This window comes from Gymnodraco acuticeps, unplaced genomic scaffold (assembly GCF_902827175.1).
Source record: "Gymnodraco acuticeps unplaced genomic scaffold, fGymAcu1.1, whole genome shotgun sequence".
Taxonomy (NCBI): Eukaryota; Metazoa; Chordata; class Actinopteri; order Perciformes; family Bathydraconidae; genus Gymnodraco; species Gymnodraco acuticeps.
In genome coordinates, this window is record NW_022992282.1 from 50001 (window position 1) to 72500 (window position 22500).

Here is a 22500-nt window from a genome sequence, read left to right on the forward strand (position 1 = left end):
TCAGACTTTATTCTGAAAGGTCTGTTCTTCTTCATCTTCCTCTGACGATGTTTTAAAACCACTAAGACGAAGCAGGAAGTAAATCTGAAACCTGATACTTCTCGTGAAAACTAAAAAATGTAGTGTTGGTTTCTGCCTACTTCCTTAACACTGAAGAAGAAACGTTTTCTGTGGATAGAAATGGTGTATGGTGTTGTTGTGTTGGTCATTTGATGTACAGATCATATTTCACTTGTTTACTTGCTGAGTTTGAAGTAAAAGTATTTGAGTATTATCAGCAAAAGGTACTTCAAGTAGCCTACCTAACGTAAATGTACTTCAATGTTCAGCCAAATATCCAGTTGTTGTGTTTTGCTACGGTTTGTTTTTCTTTTCATTATATCATGATTTTTATCATATTGATTGATGTGATGCGATGCATATCAATGTTGCAGTTTAGTGTACAAGTAACAGCAACATGGACATACTAATGTACAGCAAATTAAATACAGTTAATGCAAAAACAATTACTGTTGGGAGAGTCTGCTGACAGTTTGAGGAAGCAAACAGTAAACGCAGCTCTGTGGATCGCGTGTCGTGTGGGTGTGTGTGCAGGGGCGCAGTAAGGGGGTGAAAAGTTAGGACGATTCTAAGGGCACGTGACTGACAGGGGCCCCAAATATTTTTAGAACATTAAGAAAAAAAATGTAAGTAACCTTTCATCAATAATTAACATTAAAATAACGTCATATTAATAATGTACTCACTAAACTTACGATTCATTTAACTTGTTTTCTTCCAAAAGTTAATTATCCAAAGCATCGAACACCCCCCTCTATTTACATGTAATGGTTTGGTCCTGCCTCCAAACGCTGTGCGGGGCCCTTTCTAGCAGAGTGAGAGCATGTGAGGAGGGATGCTAGTACTTACGTGTGTACGATGTCTCAACGACTAACAAAGTCAGGCTTTCAAGAAAGAAAAGAAAGGAGAGAAAGACAAGAGAGAGGGACTAAATGGTCTGTTAGCTAAGCTTAGTCCATTGTAAATAATAATTGTAATGTTTTGCTGACATTAAGTACTGTTAATATCTTCACAGAAAAGTCAGAGGTTTTTAATTTCACTTCCTCTTTTAGCCTGACATTTAATAAATGCAGGTACATTTTTAGCAGCTATTCATATAAATCAGTTGTCCCTCCCCCTGGTGCCAGGACCAACAGATCCATATTTAGGCTCCTCAGCCCTGACCCCCCCATAAGGCTTTGCAGTCTTGCCATGCTGTCCATTGAAAGCTAGTTGGCTAGAAAGCTGGACTTCAAGGACTTGATCAGTGACTTTGCCTGTAAGAAGGCTAGGCGCTGGGCTCTTGGTGAAGTAAGGCTGAGCAAGGGCTCGTAATAACTGTTAAAGGGCAAGGCTATGGTAACGATATTGGATCACTACACACAAGATGCATGATGAGAAAAATACTTTTCATTTCCATTTCCGTTTTGTTGTCCGTTTACACTTTAATACCCGCTTATTTTTTGTAGTTGGTATGTATATTTAATTAAAAAATCTGCTGCTTATGTTATTTTTCTTGTTATAGCATTTTATAAATTATAATATTGGTGTTAATGTTCACTTTATTTTAATTTAAGAGGTCATGTATATTTAAGTTATAGTTATTTTGATTTTTGAATGTTCCATTCAAAAATGTTATTAAAAAGGCATGTACACCATAAAAGATGACTATTGAGGTCTGTTGTCAGGAATGTTGTTATATGCCCAGGGGGCAAAACCCAATTTTTTAGGAAATCAGACATGGAATGTTGTAAAAGGTTGTCCACCAGAAATGATATCTAGGACCTTCAAGGATCACAACCTGGGTGGACAACCCGGTCAACTAGCTACTGGAAAGCTACAGTGAGGGTCCAAACAATGCAACCCCTATATGAAAAAAGTCACAAATTCTGTCTGGATCAGATGCCATCATTCTCTTTCTGATTGAATATCTCTGTGACAGTGCATGGTAAAGACAAACTGAGCCAACCTATTGAAAGAGCAGAAAATAAGCTTTCAGGTGATGCCTTGGTTAAGCCTGTTCTCAATAAGGTCACTAGATGGCGCTGTGCCTTTTTTGTCTCTCCAAAGAAAAATCCATTTCAAGCAATACGCTTGTGGTCCTCTGGATTGTTTGCTGTGTTCAAAATGGGTAAATATACTTAAAAGATTATTTCTATATAACATATCGAAGGGTTTACATTAATATACACAAGGTTTGCTGCCGATGCTAAGTTGAATTGATTCAATGTTTACAGATTTTTCAGTTTACAGTCTGGAAAGCTAAAGGCAGCGTAATTCAAAATGGCCGCCATTTTCTTTGCAAAACCCTTTAATTGAAGGTTTTCTATGTTCTAGGACAAGGCAAACAGAGTTAAATTGATCTGGAAGTTGACATTAAGTTCAACTTAATGTCAAATCAATACCCTTTTATTATTTGTGCAAATCAATGTCTTTGTTTTTGTGAACAATATCCTATTTTGATCATGAAATAAACAAAATTCCTGGTGGCAAAACATTTATTTCACATACTCTCTTCTTAGTTGTTAACTAAAAATCAACAGATATGATCAGAAGTTGAACACAAAATAACTAACAGCACAAAGTTAGAAGGTCATGCAGCAGGTTGAAACGGATGGTGTTTACATCCCAGAGACCATGATGAAAAACAGCGAGATCCCCCATGTGTTTGCTATGGACAATCTGGACTGGAAGAAGAAGACACTGGAGGGTGGGAGTTTGAATGCCACCACTGCAATCATAATTGAAAACCAAAAGATTGTGCGGGTCCAGGAGGGTGCCAGACTCCCCACTTCTACCTCGGACAGAAAGAAGACTCTCTCAGATGTTACTGACCTACCTGCTCCCATGTGACACGTCTCAGCTAAAGACAGGCAGAGGTCCAGGTCACTTGAGCATATTGAGAAGCTAGAGAGTCTGGATACTTCCTCAGATGGCACAGCTGAAGACCTGTTACTTATGTGGCATCTTGCAAGAATGGTTACAACTTCAGAATTGCTGGATGCTCCTCCAGATGCAGAAGCAGGACTGCCTGGCTTTTCTGCCTTCTGTGCAGACCTCCACCCACACAGACCGGCCAGTATCATTGGCTATCTTCCTCTCATCCCAGCATCTCTAACTGATCCTGCTGTTCTGAATGAAGAAATGAAACGGCTGGTCAAGACATCGCATGCACTGGGAGACAAGTATACCATTATCATTGGAGATCAGGCTACATATGAACATATGAGTTGCCATCAGAGACAAGCACAGAGATGAGTTCTGCAATGTAGTCCTGCTGCTGGGGGGATTTCACCAAGCTCATAACTACATGATGTGGGGGAAACTTCTGTGTAGCAATGCAGTGGGAGTCACCGACTCATGAAGGAGACACGGGGAGAGCAGGAGCTTTGATGTCAAACACTGATGATTTATTTGGATCTTCGGCCGGAGAATTCACATCACAAGTCACGAGCCAGAGGTTCTGACTTCACGGGAGAGTTTCCACGTCAATTCTGAAGCGCCTCTCTCTTGCTAGACCTGTTAACTGGTTCACAGAGTAATCAACATATTTGAGGAGATAGCCTAAACAGCTGGGAACACTGAATTACTTGCGTCTGACACTTATGGCCTCGAAGATTTCACACCTTGGAGTCCACAAACACCGAGAAGGAAGTGTTTCAGCGTTCTCACAACAATAAACCATCTGTGACCGAGAGTTGCCCGGTCATAAAATGGGAACAACAACATATGGCTGAAGCAGCCCCTTTCCTTAAGGGAGATAACAGACGTCAGGGTTGGTCATAAACGTCAAAGGGCAAAAAGGTTAGATATCTAGGAGTCCAGGAGAATTATTCCCTAACACATGAAGGCTGTTTGCAAAATCATCAGGGATGCAGGTGCAGAGGATATTCTTGTTGCAGCTGGTCTGTTTCAGGAAGGGACTGCTAAGAAGATGTTTGGTGAGAAGGCTGACTACTACCAAACCATGCATGCTCTCAGGATCCTCAGTGAGGCCATGTGGCGCTTGTACTGGCAAGCATTTGAGGGATGTGCAGCAGACAGAGAAACACAACACTGGCAGTCACAAGTAGAAAATGTTGTGAAGATGTTGTTTGAGAAAGACACCACTGCTACTGAGAAGTTGGTGATCATCCAGATGTCACGTCCACATATATCAATCCTACAAGAACAGATGTTACTTTTCCAGGAATCTCTGCAGTTTTCTGGTCAATCTTTCTGGAGATGTCAGACATTCCACAGGTTCATCTACTACCAGCGGGAAGGTTACTGGGCAGGAGATCTCTGTGAATCAGCACGGATGCTACCTTACCTCACTGCAGCAGGACACTACAAATATGGGCAGCAGTCTTTGCGTCTGTATTTGTCTGAGATGAAGAAACTGCCAGAGACAGCCCCTGAGGCACATGAAGCACTGATGGCAGGTGCATTTTTTGGAAGGAGAGCAGATGGCAACCACAATGGTGTCTCTCCTGACATGCTTCTGGAGCAGACATATAATGCAGATGCCAAGGAGGCAAGTGGTCTGGATGGCATTACACTCAATCGTGCTGCCAGGATGAAGTGGGTCTACACAAAACCACTCACTGCAGCTATCTCTGCAGAGCTCAAGTCTACGCTGCACCTCCATTCCTCCAGCCCCCACCATGAATCTGGTTGGAGTCGTGTCAACAGGGATGCAGAGATGGTAGTCAAGGTCATGGCAGCAGTAGAGACCAACCCATTCACGACAGCCACACCATCCCTGATCAATATATCTACTGGTGAGTGTGCAGATCCCACAGTCAAGGACAACCTGACAAGTGTGAAAGCAGATGGTTTGAAGGCATTGTCAGAGTCACTGTCCAGTGACCAGAAGAAGACAAGTGTTGTAAAGCTAAACACCTTTCATACACAAAACAGGATGAAACCAAAGAAGTCTGGGAAAACCTCTTCACCTTGCAAGAGCAATGAAGTCACTGCCCTTCTGCGCATGACCCAGATCATTGCCAGTGGTGGAGAACTCAACATTGTTGACTTCATAGGCAACCACGAGTGCAGTGACCTTCCCCCATCCCTCTTCCAGGAAGATGGCAGAATGAGTACAGGGACCAAGGCGAGCCTTGTGAAGATCTTGAAAGAGAAAACCAAAGTAAGCAGCATCCCTGATCTGCCCAAAGACTGCCTCTAGACAGCAGTAGTCGTAGATGCCATGTCCGCCACACAACACTGGTCTTTCCACACAGGTGAAGGATTTGGAGTGATCGCTGAGCGATACAGGCACCTGCTGCTGATTGATGTGCCTCCTGGCACTGACATCATACACTTCTGTTGTGACAGATACAGTACAACCAGCCTCAAGTCAGCTGAGCAGGAACAGAGATATGCCTGATCCAAACCAGCGAAAGTGTATGAAGTCAGTGAGCAGTACACAGCTCTGGATCCAAAGGAGTTTTTTGCAGTGTCTGCTAACAAAGCAAACCTGCTGAGCTTCCTTTGTGAGAAGAGGTGTGCGGATGAACAACTGGAACCTGGTCTTGGCCCAACTCATCTCTACCTGGGTGGTGGATTTAAAGAAGAGACTGTGGTGCTCACAGCATGGTCTGTTATGGATGTTCCTGCTCTTGAATCAACACAGCAGGAGGCTGACACTAGGATCTTCCTCCACACTCTCTACAGTGTCCAGAATGAGGGAGTTGACAGAGTTGTCGTATGCCAATGACACAGACATCATATACCTGCCTATACATGAAATGGTTGTGGCACTGGGACCTTCACAGTGTTGTGCCAAGCCCTTCATCCACAGTCTGAGTGGTAGAGATACCACTAGTTATCCATATTTCACTGGCAAGAGGGCATGGTTCAAGAGCAGCATGAGTCTGGACATACCTGCACTTGAAGAGTTTCGTGAAAACCCCGCCGATGCCATAACAGATTACCTCCTCAATCAGGCACGAGACCTCACCATAACTGTATATACATCCAAAGCTGATCACTTTGAGGGTTCTGATCTGGGCAAACTGAGAGCATACAAGTTCCTGAACAACAAATTGACGTTCCTAAAGCTACGACCCCTAACAGAGAATGCATTTTTGCTGCACCTGAAAAGAACACACACATCGCCATGAATCTCCCCATGCACATAATTTGGATGGTCTCTGGACAATGGATAGTTCCGGTACCATCTACAAAGCCAGCTTGGCCTGTGTCGATGAACAAGACAATCTCATGTGGCTGTCAGAATAAGGCAGCTCCATGCTACTGTACATAGGGTGCCGTTGCCAAGGACAGGCAACAAAATGCAGAAGGATACACACTGCCACACTTGAGAGCAGTGACAGCAGCTGTGACTCAGAAAATGAATAGAAAGCAAAAAGCTTTCTGGGTTTCTGTATATTCGGTGTAGGTTACTTTTCTCCCTTTTCTTCTTAAAAAATTCACATGTTTCTAGTTCTGGGCCATGTGAATGATTGTTTTGTGTTCAACTTCTGATCATATCTGTTGATTTTTAGTTAACAACTAAGAAGAGAGTATGTGAAATAAATGTTTTGCCACCAGGAATTTTGTTTATTTCATGATCAAAATAGGATATTGTTCACAAAAACAAAGACATTGATTTGCACAAATAATAAAAGGGTATTGATTTGACATTAAGTTGAACTTAATGTCAACTTCCAGATCAATTTAACTCAGTTTGCCTTGTCCTATAACATAGAACACCTTCAATTAAAGGGTTTTGCAAAGAAAATGGCGGCCATTTTGAATTACGCTGCCTTTAGCTTTCCAGACTGTAAACTGAAAACTATGTAAACATTGAATCAATTCAACTTAGCATCGGCAGCAAACCTTGTGTATATTAATGTAAACCCTTCGATATGTTATATAGAAATAATCTTTTAAGTATATTTACCCATTTTGAACACAGCAAACAATCCAGAGGACCACAAGTGCATTGCTTGAAATGGATTTTGCTTTGGAGAGACAAAAAAGGCACAGCGCCATCTAGTGACCTTATTGAGAACAGGCTTAACCAAGGCATCACCTGAAAGCTTATTTTCTGCTCTTTCAATAGGTTGGCTCAGTTTGTCTTTACCATGAACTGTCACAGAGATATTCAATCAGAAAGAGAATGATGGCATCTGATCCAGACAGAATTTGTGACTTTTTTCATATAGGGGTTGCATTGTTTGGACCCTCACTGTAGCTTTCCAGTAGCTAGTTGACCGGGTTGTCCACCCAGGTTGTGATCCTTGAAGGTCCTAGATATCATTTCTGGTGGACAACCTTTTACAACATTCCATGTCTGTAAAATGACTTTGCCCCCTGGGTAATATCAAATAGTGAATTCTACTGCAGCAGAATGTTGCAGTCTGCACAGTGTTATATGTTCACCGCTCAGTGTCAGTAAATATTGTGCAGTTAGTATTGGACTACAAGATAGATGCAAGCCTCTACAGGTAGAGTTATTTAAAGCATAAATGAGTGGGTTGGGTTCTGGAGGTGTGTTGTGTGTGTGTGTGTGTGTGTGTGTGTGTGTGTGTGTGTGTGTGTGTGTGTGTGTGTGTGTGTGTGTGTGTGTGTGTGTGTGTGTGTGTGTGTGTGTGTGTGTGTGTGTGTGTAAAGAAAAAACCAGAGCTTCAGATCCTTTACTGAATTAAAAGTAGGCTACTGTTGCGACCTGGCTCAAAAGGCCACAACAAAAAGGAGACACAACATGTCAACGGGTAGGTAAAGGTGTTTATTTGCACAACACTGGTCAATTCAACACATTGGTTATACTCATCAGAGCCGGGTGCCTGCAGGAAAAACAGAGCGAGAGCAGACAGGAGCAGAGAGGCTTTAAAATAGCTGCAGAGCACCAGACCCAGGTGCCCTGAGTTAATGCAATCACTGCAATCAATGCAGCCAAGACAGGACAGCCACACCCTCTCCACTGATGAACCCACAGGGGCATCACAGCCCCCCCCTTAAGACGGAGGCCCCAAAGGGATCCCCGAAACAACACCAAATATCGCCGAACAGTACCACAAACTTCCCGATTAAAGCCGCCAATTCATCTCTCTGTGCTGCCGGTAAGTGACTCAACAAGCGATCCAATTGGCATAACGACTCCGAATTCCTCAGCCTACCAGACATAACAGGTTCATCTGGTGCCTTAACATCACACTCCTCAGCCAACCCTCGATCTGAAAGCACAGAATCAACCATCATTATGGGGCCCACACCCAACTTTTTAACCATGAAGCTATCCCCAACGGTATCACGAACATAGTACGGTTTCAGGAGGTTGACGTGACACAGTTGAGACAACTTCCTCCGATTTGGAGTAGCAATCAGGTAATTTTGATCTGACACTTTACTCTCTACAGTGTACGGGCCGGCAAACTTGGCTTTGAATGGTGAAACCTGCAGTGGCATCAAAGCCAACACCTGATCCCCTGGGCTGAATTCACGATACTCGGCTTTACGGTCATAGAGTCTCTTCATATTAGCCTGAGCACCAGCTAAATTTTTCCTTGCCATTTCCACCGCTACATACAGGCGATGACGAAAGCCCTGTATATAGTCCACTACATTTTTAGGTGGCTCACCCTCAACCAAACCATCCTGGAGAACAGATAACACCCCACGCACCTTATGCCCAAAGACCAAATCATTAGGGCTGAACCCTGTACTTTCCTGAACGACTTCCCTGGACGCCAACATGAGCCATGGAAGTCCCTCCTCCCAGTCCTTCCCCATTTCCATACAATAAGCACGCAGCATGGACTTCAATGTTTGATGAAACCGCTCTAGCGCCCCCTGGCTTTGGGCATGGTAAGCCGACGCACGGTTATGCCTGACCCCCAGCTGCTGTAGAATCTGTTTGAACATATGGGAAGTAAAGTTGGTACCCTGGTCGCTTTGAATCACACGTGGGATCCCAAATGTGGAGATGAACTGGGTTAAAGCCCTAACTACTGGCTTCACTGAAATGGAGCGCAAGGGAAACGCTGCAGGATACCTTGTAGTCTGGCACATTATAGTAAGCATGTACGCACAACCGGACTTAGATGGAGGCAACGGCCCCACGCAATCTATGATCAAATGCTCAAAAGGTTGACCAAGGGCTGGAATGGGACTGAGGGGTGCAGGCTTCACCACCTGACTTGGTTTACCAGTGAACTGACATATGTGGCATGCTTTAATATAACTTGCAACATCGCGCTTTAACCGAGGCCAGAAAAAATAGCGTAGGACACGGTCATAGGTTTTTTTTATCCCCAAATGTCCCCCACTATCATGCGCAGTTTGCAATATCACATCACGAAAGCTACTCGGCACCACCACCTGAAAAATTGCCTCCCCCACAGCATCACCAACACAGGGCACCCACTTACGCACCAGCAAGTCCCCCTGAACAAAGTAACCCTGGGCTATGTCTCTGACCTTCTCTGCCGGCAACACTTCAGTCCACAGAGCAGAAAGAGATGAATCGTCCCTCTGACTCCTGACCCAGTCCTCCTTTGACACCGACGAAGGGAGATCAGGCAGTGAGACCACATGTACCACATTACTTTTGCTACACTCCGAAACATGTGGGTCAGCAGACATTTTACGGCTCTGTGCACGTGTCACAGCACAAACTGGAAACACACTTGGAAACTGCAAACCACTCTCATCTGGCTCCCCAGATGCCACCGGCCTGGAAACCACCACAGGCGGTGGCACACCAGCCCACACAGCACTACCAGCGAGATCGTTGCCCAAAATCATATGTATCCCATCGAGTGGCAACGCGGGACGCACACCGATAGACACAACTCCCCGCACCAGTTCGCAATCCAGCACTATTGTATGCCGTGGCACAGGGATCAAGCCCATCTCCATGCCCCTCATCAGCACAAAATCCCCCGTTTCTGTCTCTGACGAAAAAGGCAACACTGACTCAACAATGAATGAGTCGCTGTATCACGCAACACCTTAATCGGCACATATTTGTCACTACCGACTACTGATACTACCGCTTCAGTGATGAACGGCTCAAAACCAGAACCCGCATCCGGGTCGGCACAAACCGGCTTCTTATCAGGCACCAGGGTCGGCTCTAGAACAAATCGAATGGGGGGGCAATCATTTACCAAGGGGGGGCACACACTGCCGTCAACAACCAACACACAAACACCAGCGCAACTTCAATTTCAAAAAACATGCTGTAAAGTCTATTGTCTTTCACACACATTGCAAGGGTGTAGTGCTATTGTATAGCGCACCTATGACTTGTGCATACATGCACGGTTGTGGCACGACCACCAAAACAGAAACATATAAGGACAGAGGGTGTCGTTTTCTCATACTGATATTCTGCACAAACTGTGCTGTTGTATTTGCTGTAAAGTGTCTTTACTGTAGGTTATTTTTTATTATATATACAGCACTTTGGCTCGACCAAAAATCGTTGAAAAATGTGCTATATAAATAAAACTTGATTTGATTTGATATGGACATAGGCCACCATATAAAAAGTGTGCAAATGTATTTAAATTATAATAATTTATAATGTATTTATTTATCTATGTGAACATGTTTTAGGTGGGGGTGGACCTAACCTCCTCTAGGAGGGTCTGGGGGCATGCTCCCCCGGGAAGATTATTTTTAAAATATTGAAGTTAAATGCATCAATCTGGTGCACTTTGAGAGCAAAATGAAGAGATCTATGGATAGCCTACATCTCTCAGCACCCATATGAAACAGAACTGTACACAGATTTACTTTTTCTTTATGGATATTTTACTAATCATTCCCCTTTTAAACTGTATTCTTGTGTTACTGTGCTATAGTATTTCATACCCGTTTTTCATTTATTCTCTCTTTAATAACTATAATGATCATATAAAGGTATTCCTCGAAAATACTTACATAAATGGTGACCAAACCGTTTGAGACCCACTGAGATAACTTACACTAAAGTGAACTATCTAAACACTGAGAGAGTCCTTACCTCACTGAGCTGACGTTATAAGATCCTCTCACAGGAGACAGGAGAGGACTCTCCTCCAACTTGGTGTAGAAAAAGCCCTTTATATCCATTAGCATAGCTAGCTAACCAGATGCTAACAGCATTCCACGTTACCGCTCGCGCACTCACAAAATGCGCTCGTGCCACACACACACAGAGCCGAGCTTGAATGAAACACAGAAACCCATGTACTTGTACTGTACTGTATATCATATTATTTTCGATGGCTTTACTGTATAATCAGTATAACAGATGAACAGATCGCCACTGGGCTTTCATCTAAACACTCAGCCACGTAATGATAACAAAAAAAAGGTCGGGGGTCATTGGTCAAGCAACACACCAATCAGAGAGCAGCAGTGAGCACACCTCAGGCTGTGTTTTATATTTGTATTATTTATTTCTGATGTATTTCACACAAAAAACCTTTAGTGGAAACGTTTTCACTTATATGATTAAAAAAAGAAAAAAACGGCGAAGTGGCAAGGCTTGCCAACCCTGCGTTGGGGGGGCACAGTGACTAATTTGGGGGGGCATGGCCCGCGAATGACCCCCCATGACGCCGACCCTGTCAGGCACCATGTCCGAGCCTACACCCAACGGTTTTTTATCCACCACGGCAGAACAACACATGGCTGGAGCATGTGGTGACAAACGAGGCTTCCCCTTCGTTTCCAGCAATGGACACTGCTCCTTCCAATGACCCCCACCTTTGCAATAGTGACATTGGTCCACTTTGGCCCCCTCGGGTCGCCCTGTACCTGCAAATCTACGGGAGGAGCCTGGTGAAAACTTTGCACGGGCATCTCCATTGTCTTCTCCACGTTTCCAATCACCCCTAGAATATTTCTCCGCAAAACTGCCCTTATGTGTCAACACAAAATCGTCCGCTAATTCAGCAGCTCTAAACGCGGTGGGAGGTTTCTGTTCATTCACATACGTAGCCACACGCTGAGGGAGAATGTTTTTAAATTGTTCCAAGACAATGAGCTCACAAAGACCGTCAAAACTTGCAACCTTTGCTGCCGCGCACCACCGCTGAAAATGAGAAGTTAAATCACGGATAAACTCCACATGTGTCTGCTTATCTCCCTTGACCCCACTTCTGAACCTTTGACGATACGCTTCAGGAACCAGTTCGTAAGATTTCAACACCGCTGATTTTACTCTATCATAGTCCAAAGTATTTTCGCCACAAATAGCTGAATAGGCTTCCTGTGCTCGCCCAGTGAGTACACACTGAAGTAACAGCACTCTGTCCGAATCTGACCAGTTTCTTGCCTCTGCTATGTGTTCAAATAGAGTGAAAAAAATGTCCGGGTCACGCTCATTGAACTTTGGCACTAATCGCAAGTAAGAAATTATATCGCCACTGCCTGATGCTAACCTAGCACCACCATCCTCCCCTGGAGAAAACTTGCCCTCTCCCATCAGCCGTAATCTAGCATGTTCCACCTCACATTTCATCTTTTCCACCTCCAGCACCTTCTCCACCTCTAAACGCTTCTCTACCTCCTGCTGCGGACCCCTCATTTCCAACTGCAACTTCTCCTGCTCCAACTTCAACTGCAACTGCAATCTCTCCTGCTCCAACTTCAACTGCAATCTCTCCTGATTAAACTGCATGGCCAAAAGCTCCTTTTGCTGTTCGAATGTCAAACCAGCTGTCTGAACCACTACTGGCCCGACCCCTACCACACCAGACTCACTCTTCTGTAACACTCCCCGCTCAAACAAAGATGACAGCTTTAATGTCATGTTTCCGCTTGCTCCCTACAACAGCAATTTCATAATGCTCTGCTATTTCGATCAACTGCGCCTTCTGGCAACCATCCAAGAAAGATACTGAGGGCGCATCCACAAACGCTGACAAAGAAGCCATAATATATTGCCTATACCCAATCAGAAAGCAAAGTACTCAACTGTCAACACGCCTGGGCGAAAAGACAAAACCCAACAGAGAATTCCCCCCTAACTGCCTTACCAAAATCTTCCTAATCTCACCTAGTCTTCATGTGGCTTGCGGCGGGTAATTACGCACTGGAACCCGGCGGATTTATGGAGCGACCTGCACGCAGGTAACACCAAGAAATCACGCGGATGTGCCCCCGAGACAGCTGTCCGAAAACAGCTGACACCAACCACGTCGCACAACACTATGAAAAAAAACAAAAACAGACGGAACCCAAGGGGAAACGCCACTTAAGCCTAGCGGGGAAAATCTCTTTTACAAAAGCGTAACAAACAGCAATATCTTACCTTCTGATTGTCACACAAAACCTGATGCCATGTCAAACACTAAAGCATCCTGAAACCCAAAAGACATGATGTGTCCCCCAAATAGCAGCGCAGAGCCAGCACACAGCTGGACCACAACAATGAATCAGCTACTCAATGAGCACTACACAAACTTTTTAAATAAATAACCCGTTGGACGAGACCCCATTTGTTGCGACCTGGCTCAAAAGGCCAGAACAAAAAGGAGACACAACATGTCAACGGGTAGGTAAAGGTGTTTATTTGCACAACACTGGTCAATTCAACACATTGGTTATACTCATCAGAGCTGGGTGCCTGCAGGAAAAACAGAGCGAGAGCAGACGGGAGCAGAGAGGCTTTAAAATAGCTGCAGAGCACCAGACCCAGGTGCCCTGAGTTAATGCAATCACTGCAATCAATGCAGCCAAGACAGGACAGCCACACCCTCTCCACTGATGAACCCACAGGGGCATCACAGCTACTAATACTGTGGAAACACTTTGACAAATAAAATTATGTAGCCAAAGTATAATCAGTAAAAAAAAATCATCCCCTGTGACTGTTATGCTATATTATATTATATCATTGATAAATAAGTTTATTAAATTATTATTACAAAGCAGGATTTTAGTTGGTTGAGGTGCAGCTAATTTTGAGCTATTATTTGTTATTATTTTTATTATTATTGAGGATTATGTATAATTTAATGTTTATTTATTTACTTATCATTGTTATTATGTATGTATTTTTTTTATTTTTAAGCTTACGTTATTATAATTTTATTATTATTTATTGAAATTATTTAAGTCAGATTTAGTTATGCAGCAGTTAAATAATTAAAACACTAGTTTTACAAAGAAGAATTACCACACGAGTGTCTGTGAAATTGCAAATAATTTCAGAAAATACAGCAATTTTAAGTGCAAAGGTTGTGTTGTGTAAAACAGGCAATATTGCATTTTATAATCAAGCTGAATTGAGCTGGTGACTAAACTTTAATACTGTCAGAGGTTTGTACTACAAATAAAGCAGAACTCATTAAAGAGCTTATATTTGACATGTAGTTTCTTAAACTCCTTCACACAGTAGGAGGAAGAGGAGGAAGATGTCTGTTTATTGTATGTTGAATTGTATGGAACAAGCTGTAATACTCTGCACTGAACACGAATTCCACCAGCCTGGCTGTGTGGTCATTAAAGAGTCTAATCTAATCTAAGAGTTTCAGGTTTCTATTCTCCATGTTGGGACTCGCCCACCACACCCTCAGACATTGTTTTATTTTCCTGTCATTTTCAAACGTTTCTTTGTGTTTCAGATCACAGCCGAGCAACATGAATGTAAGTCTGAGTTTCATCCCTCACCTGAATCCTAAATGTGATTTAATATTTACAGCTGTGTAGCATGTGTTCATTTAGATGTCTAAACCAGACAAAAATAAAGCACATTACATCCCTAAAGTAAAGAAAGGGCAGGTTTTATTGCAAAATTAAGTTAATGTTTAATATCACTGTAGAAAATCATTACCCGACTTAAATTAGGTCAAACTGTTGCTAATCCTAGCCAGAAATTAGCCCTTTAACTTTTCCCTTTAGGCCTTCTGTGACAGTCACTCCCCTTACATTGTTATTATGAGCCTAAACAATGAGCATTGCTATTGTTGGTTCAGCTGTCGAGACTAATAGAGTAGTGCACTGAAGTTAGCATCACAAGGACTCCCCTGTTATTATACATCCATGGGACTCCCTCCACAAAAAGCCAATGGGATTTTTCCATTGGATTTCGAAATTTGCCCTATATTACTTTAAAGCAGGGGTGGGGAACCTTTTTCCTCTCAAGGGCCATTTAAATTTGTTCAACATCCTCCGAGGGCCGTACAAATGATTGACCTCTGCTTAAAAATACTAAAATCACAGCCCATTCATTTCGCCTTTCCTTCATGCTGTGCAAAGAAAAAGCAACCTCTTAATCCAGATATTTTACCATGACTCGCGCACGCATGCATGCACGTGCACGGTTGTGGCGTGACCACCAAAACAGAAAGATATTGGACACAAGATGTGTGCAATTTAGTTTCCTATCCATGTGAACATGATTTAAGTGGGGAGGACCTGACCTCCTCTAGGGGGGTCCGGGCATGCTCTCCCGGGAATATATATATATTTTTTAAATGTTGAAGTTAAAAGCATCAATCTGGTGCACTTTGAGAGCAACATTAGGAGATCTATGGATACATCTCTCAGCACCCAGATGAAACAGAACTGGAAGCAGATTTTTTTTTTTTAATGGATATTTTACAAATCACTCCTTTCAAACTATATTCTTGTTTATTAATAACAACTTTTTTTTACTGTCATATAGTATTTTATACCTGTTTACTTTATTCTCTTATTTTTTTATAACTAAAATGATCATATAAAGATGTGCCTTTACCTCACTGGTTGTAGAAAAAGCTTCTTATATTCGTTAGCATAGCTAGCTAACCAGATGCTAATAACAACAAAGCTATGGACTGTATGATCAGTATGACAGATGAACAGATCGCCACTGGGCTTTCAACTAAAGACACATCCACGCAAAAACTGCGGCATGTGTACGGCTCCTTATGGGTACTGCAATTTCTGAAGTGCCGGAGCGGAGTTCTGGTGCTCTCCGTCAGAACTACACCCCTGTCAGACGAGACATATACCACGTGATGACACTAGGCTCGTGTTGTGTTCAAGGACCAGGGAAAACGGGCACTCGCTTGTTTAATTATTTTGTGGTCTAGATTTCTTTAATTGTTTTCTTTGCGTGTGTTTATAAATTACCTCGAGGGCCGTACTAAATGGTTTCACGGGCCGTATAAGGCCCGGGGGCCGGAGGTTCCCCACCCCTGCTTTAAAGGAACTACAGCACGGTCCCATGACTTCACGTCACCACCGCTAAGCTAAAGGTGGCTAATGTTAGGCTATAAAGGAACTACAGCACGATCACATGACTTCACTTCACCACCGCTAAGCTAAAGGCGGCTAATGTTGGCTTATAACGGAACTACAGCACGGTCACATGACTTCACGTCACCACCGCTAAGCTAAAGGCGGCTAATGTTGGGCTATAAAGGAACTACAGCACGGTCACATGACTTCACATCACCACCGCTAAGCTAAAGGCGGCTAATGTTGGGCTATAAAGGAACTACAGCACGGTCACATGACTTCACGTCACCACCGCTAAGCTAAAGGAGGCTAATATTGGGCTATAAAGGAACTACAGCACGGTCACATGACTTCACGTCACCACCGCTAAGCTAAAGGCGGCTAATGTTGGCTATAAAGGAACTACAGCACGATCACATGACTTCACGTCACCACCGCTAAGCTAAAGGCGGCTAATGTTGGGCTATAAAGGAACTACAGCACGGTCACATGACTTCACATCACCACCGCTAAGCTAAAGGCGGCTAATGTTGGGCTATAAAGGAACTACAGCACGGTCACATGACTTCACGTCACCACCGCTAAGCTAAAGGAGGCTAATATTGGGCTATAAAGGAACTACAGCACGGTCACATGACTTCACATCACCAACGCTAAGCTAAAGGAGGCTAATTTTAGGCTATTGGCTCTGTGCACAAGATGGCGTCTATCAACTTCCGGCGGCTGGGTGTGCGGTTGTAAACTTCCGGTCTACGGTGTGGAGTGGTTGAGCGGGTAGATAGCGATAGATAGAGATAGATAGATAGATAGCAAGATAGATAGCATACAGATAGCGATATAGTTAGCGATAGATAGCATCGATGATGAGAGGTAAAGAACAGCGAACCAAACCAAACCAATTGTGTATTTCATTGTGGTCATTGCAAAAAGCAGTTGTACCATACTATGTTTAGGTACTAATGAATTATAACCTCAAAACAAATGCACACAAAAATAACATAGGACAATACATAATATAATAAATCCACAATATGATAACATTTTACAGATTCATTTAATAAACTTTTACAAAACATAGGTTGATGTTATATCGGGGAAAACAAATACATATTTAAACATTTAAATTAGTCTCTGCATATTTAAGTAATGCTAGTTTATGTAACAGATGAACAGATCAATGCAAGATAAGTTAGTTAGCATCCACAACTTTTGTTAATGAATAACGTCATATGACATTAAATGTCTGCCAATAAACACCCCTTTCTTCCTCGCATAGGTCCTTTGAGTAAAGGATCTTTTAGACTTATAGAACACACTTGGTTCTGGTTTTAGCAATTGAAAGAACTATATACAGTAAAATATTCATGTTAGATCAGTAATGTAGTATGATGTAGAGTGGTACACTAATGTAGTGTAGTGCATATCAGTCCATGTACAAATAAAAATAATCTCCCTTCTCCCTAATGGTTTTAGCCACCTCGTAGTCTCTGCAGATACGCTGTATAAGGATATCCTCCTCCGCAAAAATGACGAAATCGCACCACTCCATCTCCATCCCTGTGAGTAGTAGCTGGCCTTGCACCTGCCAATAATAGCTATGAGACTGCTTCAGTTTTAATGTGCCACTTTGCATTTTTAAGTAGCTACAGTCCACATAACTTTTCACATTTGGGCATTTTATTTCTACAAGTCCAAAAGGTGGGCTCTCAGTTGGGTCAAACACCAGACCGTCAGGAGATGACCCTAACCAGGGGGCATCTGGGTGAATGACAAACCCACACGGCCAGTAATTGGTGTTTTTAATCCGGCAGTATTCCTGGATGGCAACCGGTTCCAGTGCCAGTCCCCTCTTCATTGACGCTGTTTGCGCCACTCCCTTCCGAATCCGTTGTGCCAAGTTTTCAGCCGAACTCTGACCTCGAACATGGCATACTTCCCTGAAACAGGAAGAAGTTATTCTTGGCCTTCTAACACGGTGCCATTCCACACTGTCGCTCTGCTCCCTTGTGGCCACCTCGATTTTCCTTGCCATGAGCAATGTTGTCGCAAGTGACAGTAGATGGAGGTGCTGTTGGTGACTGCACACAATCTCACAGGTGATAGGCTCCAGCCTATAGCCATCCACAGGTAGAGGTGGTGGTGGAGGGGCATCTGGGTGACGCAATATAACCCGGCTAAGAGGAAGTGGATGCTGGTATGAGATGGGGCTACCTTCCTGAACAAAGGTGCAGTTAACCAGTGGCACGTCCACACTTATAGCCATGGTGGTGATCAGTGGTGCGATGTCTGCTGAGAAAAGGTCATTGATGCAACATAAATAAATCAGCTCTTGGCACAAAGGAAATACTCATTAAACCGTGGATTGGTTGTGAACACATACTGTACTTACCATGGTTCTTGGCTTGTGCCATCGCTGCTCTGTTTTAGTGCAGCTGAGGACAGGGGGGACAGCAGCCAGGTTGAGTGTGGAGTAGTGTGCGGTCTGGAACAGCAGTGCTGTCTCTCTCTCTATCTCTATCTATCTATCGCTATCTACCCGCTCAACCACTCCACACCGTAGACCGGAAGTTTACAACCGCACACCCAGCCGCCGGAAGTTGATAGACGCCATCTTGTGCAGAGCCAATAAAAGGAACCACAGCACGGTCACATGACTTCACATCACCACCGCTAAGCTAAAGGAGGCTAATGTTGGGCTATAAAGGAACTACAGCACGGTCACATGACTTCACATCACCACCGCTAAGCTAAAGGAGGCTAATGTTGGCTTATAAAGGAACTACAGCACGGTCACATGACTTCACGTCACCACCGCTAAGCTAAAGGTGGATAATGTTGGGCTATAAAGGAACTACAGCACGGTCACATGACTTCACATCACCACCGCTAAGCTAAAGGAGGCTAATGTTGGGCTATAAAGGAACTACAGCACGGTCACATGACTTCACGTCGCCACCGCTAAGCTAAAGGTGGCTAATGTTGGGCTCAAGCGGCAAACTCTGGGGAAGAGCCGGGACGCCAATACGGAAGTGCCACACACTGCAGTTCATATATTGGCCGATAGGCGATGGCTGCAGAAAGGAGCAATTTCCATAGACCCCCATGTTAAAATGCCCAATTTTACAGCAGAAAAAAACATGTTTCTACCCCTGGCTCCATACATTTTTATTATCAATATAGTTAGATTCCACCTTCATGATTATGGATCTGTGAGTGAATTGTTTTCTAACACGACCCTTTTATTTATATTAGGTCTTAAAGTGTTTGCATAAATTAGGACGTGGTCACTTTGATGGACACGTACATGCCTCACTGTCAGCTAACAGCAACTTCTCCACTCTGCTAGGCTACAACCATAGAGGCTACAACGTTAGTTAGTCGTAGTTACTGTACTTGACCCTTTAGCCGTGTTCGTGGTGATTGTGGGAATATTGTTACAAATACCAGACAATTAAAATGTCGTGCTGTGCGCTTGAACGTACTAACAGAACTTCCAAGAAGTCTACTCTCAGCTTTTTTCGGTGAGTAAAATGATAATATTATACATGTTAACCCCGTTAGCAGGTGTTTGTGTGCTTGTTAGCTTAGCTTGTTATGTAGCTTATTAGCCAGCTAAGGACGTAACCCAGTTTATACATGTGTGTGTATATATATATATATAGGCCTACAGTTTAGTTTATGATTCAGCCTTGGGTAAGACTTTTATAGTCTATGGCTATGACGCCCATAATGCTAAATGGGAGCAAATGTTAAAAGGGAACCCAATTATCCCAGTGGTGGCCGCCGAAGCTAAACGGCGAAACGCGGACTTGGTTCGCCTGCAGCCTTCTATAGTATTAGCTAAAGAAATGATGTTGAACAAGGCTTATTAAGCTGAACATCGCCACAATTGTTCTGCTATGTATCGGTACTTATTTTATTTTATTAACGTGTGAATGACAAGCATTAAGAATAACAACAAATAGCTATTTATCTTGCATATTGTCTCGTTGATTATGAATGTAACGTTTATATAGTGGAACTACACTGTTTTATCAAAACCAAAGTGCCACGCAGTAACTTGGTAGGCCCATGCATGTATTTCAGCAGGAAATGTGCAACCTAGATTACATTTACCAACACAGACTATATAGAAATATTTGTAAAAGTTGTTCATGCGTTATTAAGTGAATATGGCATTAACCCTCCTGTTGTCTTTGGGTCGGTTTTCATGTATTTTTTAATAAAGGTTTCCTTTAGGTGATCCAGACAGGCAGTGGGTGCTGAACATCCGGAGGAATAAATGGACCCCCAACGTTTCTTCTCGCCTGTGCAGTGAACACTTTGAGAGTCATCACTTCAGCACGGACTCATGGGTACAGATCCTTTTCTTTTTTTAAATAACTTAGTTCCATTTGTGAGTGTAAATTGTTGTTACTAATTAAATACATGTTATACATCATACAATGCTAAATAATTGTTATGGCACAGCTTGCACATCAGTGATGAGTAATGTTCTTTTGATTAAAGGCCAAATTAAGATTTTGCCAGTTAAGTATAGAAACATAGAAATCGAATTTTTTTGGCAAACCATCACATTTCTCTTCAATGTATGCAAAGACTCTTTATCATAGATAGAGAATTGCCATTTCCCCCACATACTCTATGTTAAAAACAGATGAATTATATTACCTTTTTTTACATTATTGTAATAGCAACATTTATTCATCTGTTGTCATCTTATAACTTATTTATCTTAACAGCTATCACTGTAAAAAAAAAAGGATTTAATTTCATCTTACTATATTTATCTTTACATTCTGTTCTTGCATATGTCTTATATTTACGTGTATATAGATTTATGCCTGCACTCATTTATTATTCTTAATTTAATTTTGAATTTATTTTATGTCTTATATAACTATGTTTCATTGTTGGAGGAGCTCAGGACAGATGATTTTCATTGCCATTCCTACACTGTAGCCTATGTGCATATGACATAAATCCTTTGAATCTAAATCTTGGAAACACGTAATTGTTGAATGGATTAACTGCATAGTTAACATGTTGGCCCTCTATTATCTTTTATAATGCACTCTTAAATTTAAAACAACATTATTCAAAAGAAAGTTGAATATCTACAGACCTCAAAAAGTTATTTTATGTGTTTTTGTTTATTATTTTTATTAGGGAAGGAGATCCCTGAAAAACATTTCAGTGCCCACCATTTTCTATTTCACCAATGGCAAAGAACAACAGCCTAGAAGGAAAAGCAGGGTGAGTAACTAAAGGCTGTTAATAGCAATGAGGAGGTTCCAGATGTAGACCATGGTAGTGGTGAAAACAGTCTTGCTGCTGATCAGAGCAATATCATTATGATACAAGACACACCTGAAGAAGCCTTTGTTGTTCCACATGTGGAGCATAATGACATTCCAATAGTCATACTGAATAGTTTGTGCACACATTTTTAACGTGATCTTTCTTTCATGTAGGACGCTTGAGGGAAGTTGCAACGCCTCGGCCAATGTTCTCCACGTGAAAGAGATTGAAGGCATAATTTATAACTTGAGACCATTTTCCAAAAGTTATGACTTTTATTGGCTTAGGTAGTAATGGATTACATCTAACACGAATCAAGATCGTATAAAAAAAAAGGAAAATGTAATCCTTAGTTACATAGGAAAAGATGTAATCGGATTAGTTTTACTTTTTTTAATAATAGGGAAACTCAGGATTACAATCTCATTCAAAACCTAAAAAGAGCATATAGTGTTTGTTGTAAAATAATCAAATTGTATCTCTTCTCTGGAAGCGGTACTGTTCTGTAGGCTAATACTTTAATTGTGAATCTATACACCTACTGCCTGAATCTGCTTTATGGTATTATATTATACATTTAAGTAAAAAAATCATATTAATATTTCTTCTCTCCTGTGTTTATTTGCATTGCATTTGATATTGAGGTAATCCAAAAGAAAAATAAAGTGATCACGTTACATTACTTTTATATCTTGATACTCACATTTAAGTTACTGGTTGTGTTTTTGGCAAGTAGCCCTCCCAACCCTGAACATAAGTTATATCATTTTAATTACTGATACAGTTGTTGCACATCTTTAATTTATTTTCTAGTGTATTTAAGTCATAAAATGATTCGAAACCTTTAATTTTCATAAAATGCAAGATGTAACTTTCAATGTGGCTTGTTATCACATTTTCAATGTGAAATAGATCTGATTTAAATAAAGAGTAAAAGCACAATCTTAAATGTTGACATTTATCATTTGCCTATGCTTATTGTTAATGTAGTGGTGTTATAAACAAAAT

General features: G+C 42.2%; 1 protein-coding gene and 1 long non-coding RNA gene across 2 annotated transcripts in view; both read left to right on the plus strand.

Moving 5' to 3' along the window:
• The window catches only part of lgals3b (lectin, galactoside binding soluble 3b), a 35183-nt gene that overhangs the window by 75 nt on the left and 12608 nt on the right, over positions 1 to 22500 (plus strand). Inside the window, exon 2 of the mRNA XM_034207419.1 lies at positions 14592 to 14613. Coding sequence (XP_034063310.1) covers positions 14608 to 14613 — 6 coding nt within the window. The 5' untranslated portion in view covers positions 14592 to 14607. The remainder of the gene's footprint in view (positions 1 to 14591; positions 14614 to 22500) is intronic.
• The window catches only part of LOC117540657, a 2975-nt gene continuing 638 nt past the window's right edge, over positions 20164 to 22500 (plus strand). The window contains exons 1-3 of the long non-coding RNA XR_004568196.1: positions 20164 to 20546; positions 21361 to 21447; positions 21666 to 22500. The exon at positions 21666 to 22500 is cut by the window's right edge and continues 638 nt beyond it. This is a non-coding gene — a long non-coding RNA (uncharacterized LOC117540657). The remainder of the gene's footprint in view (positions 20547 to 21360; positions 21448 to 21665) is intronic.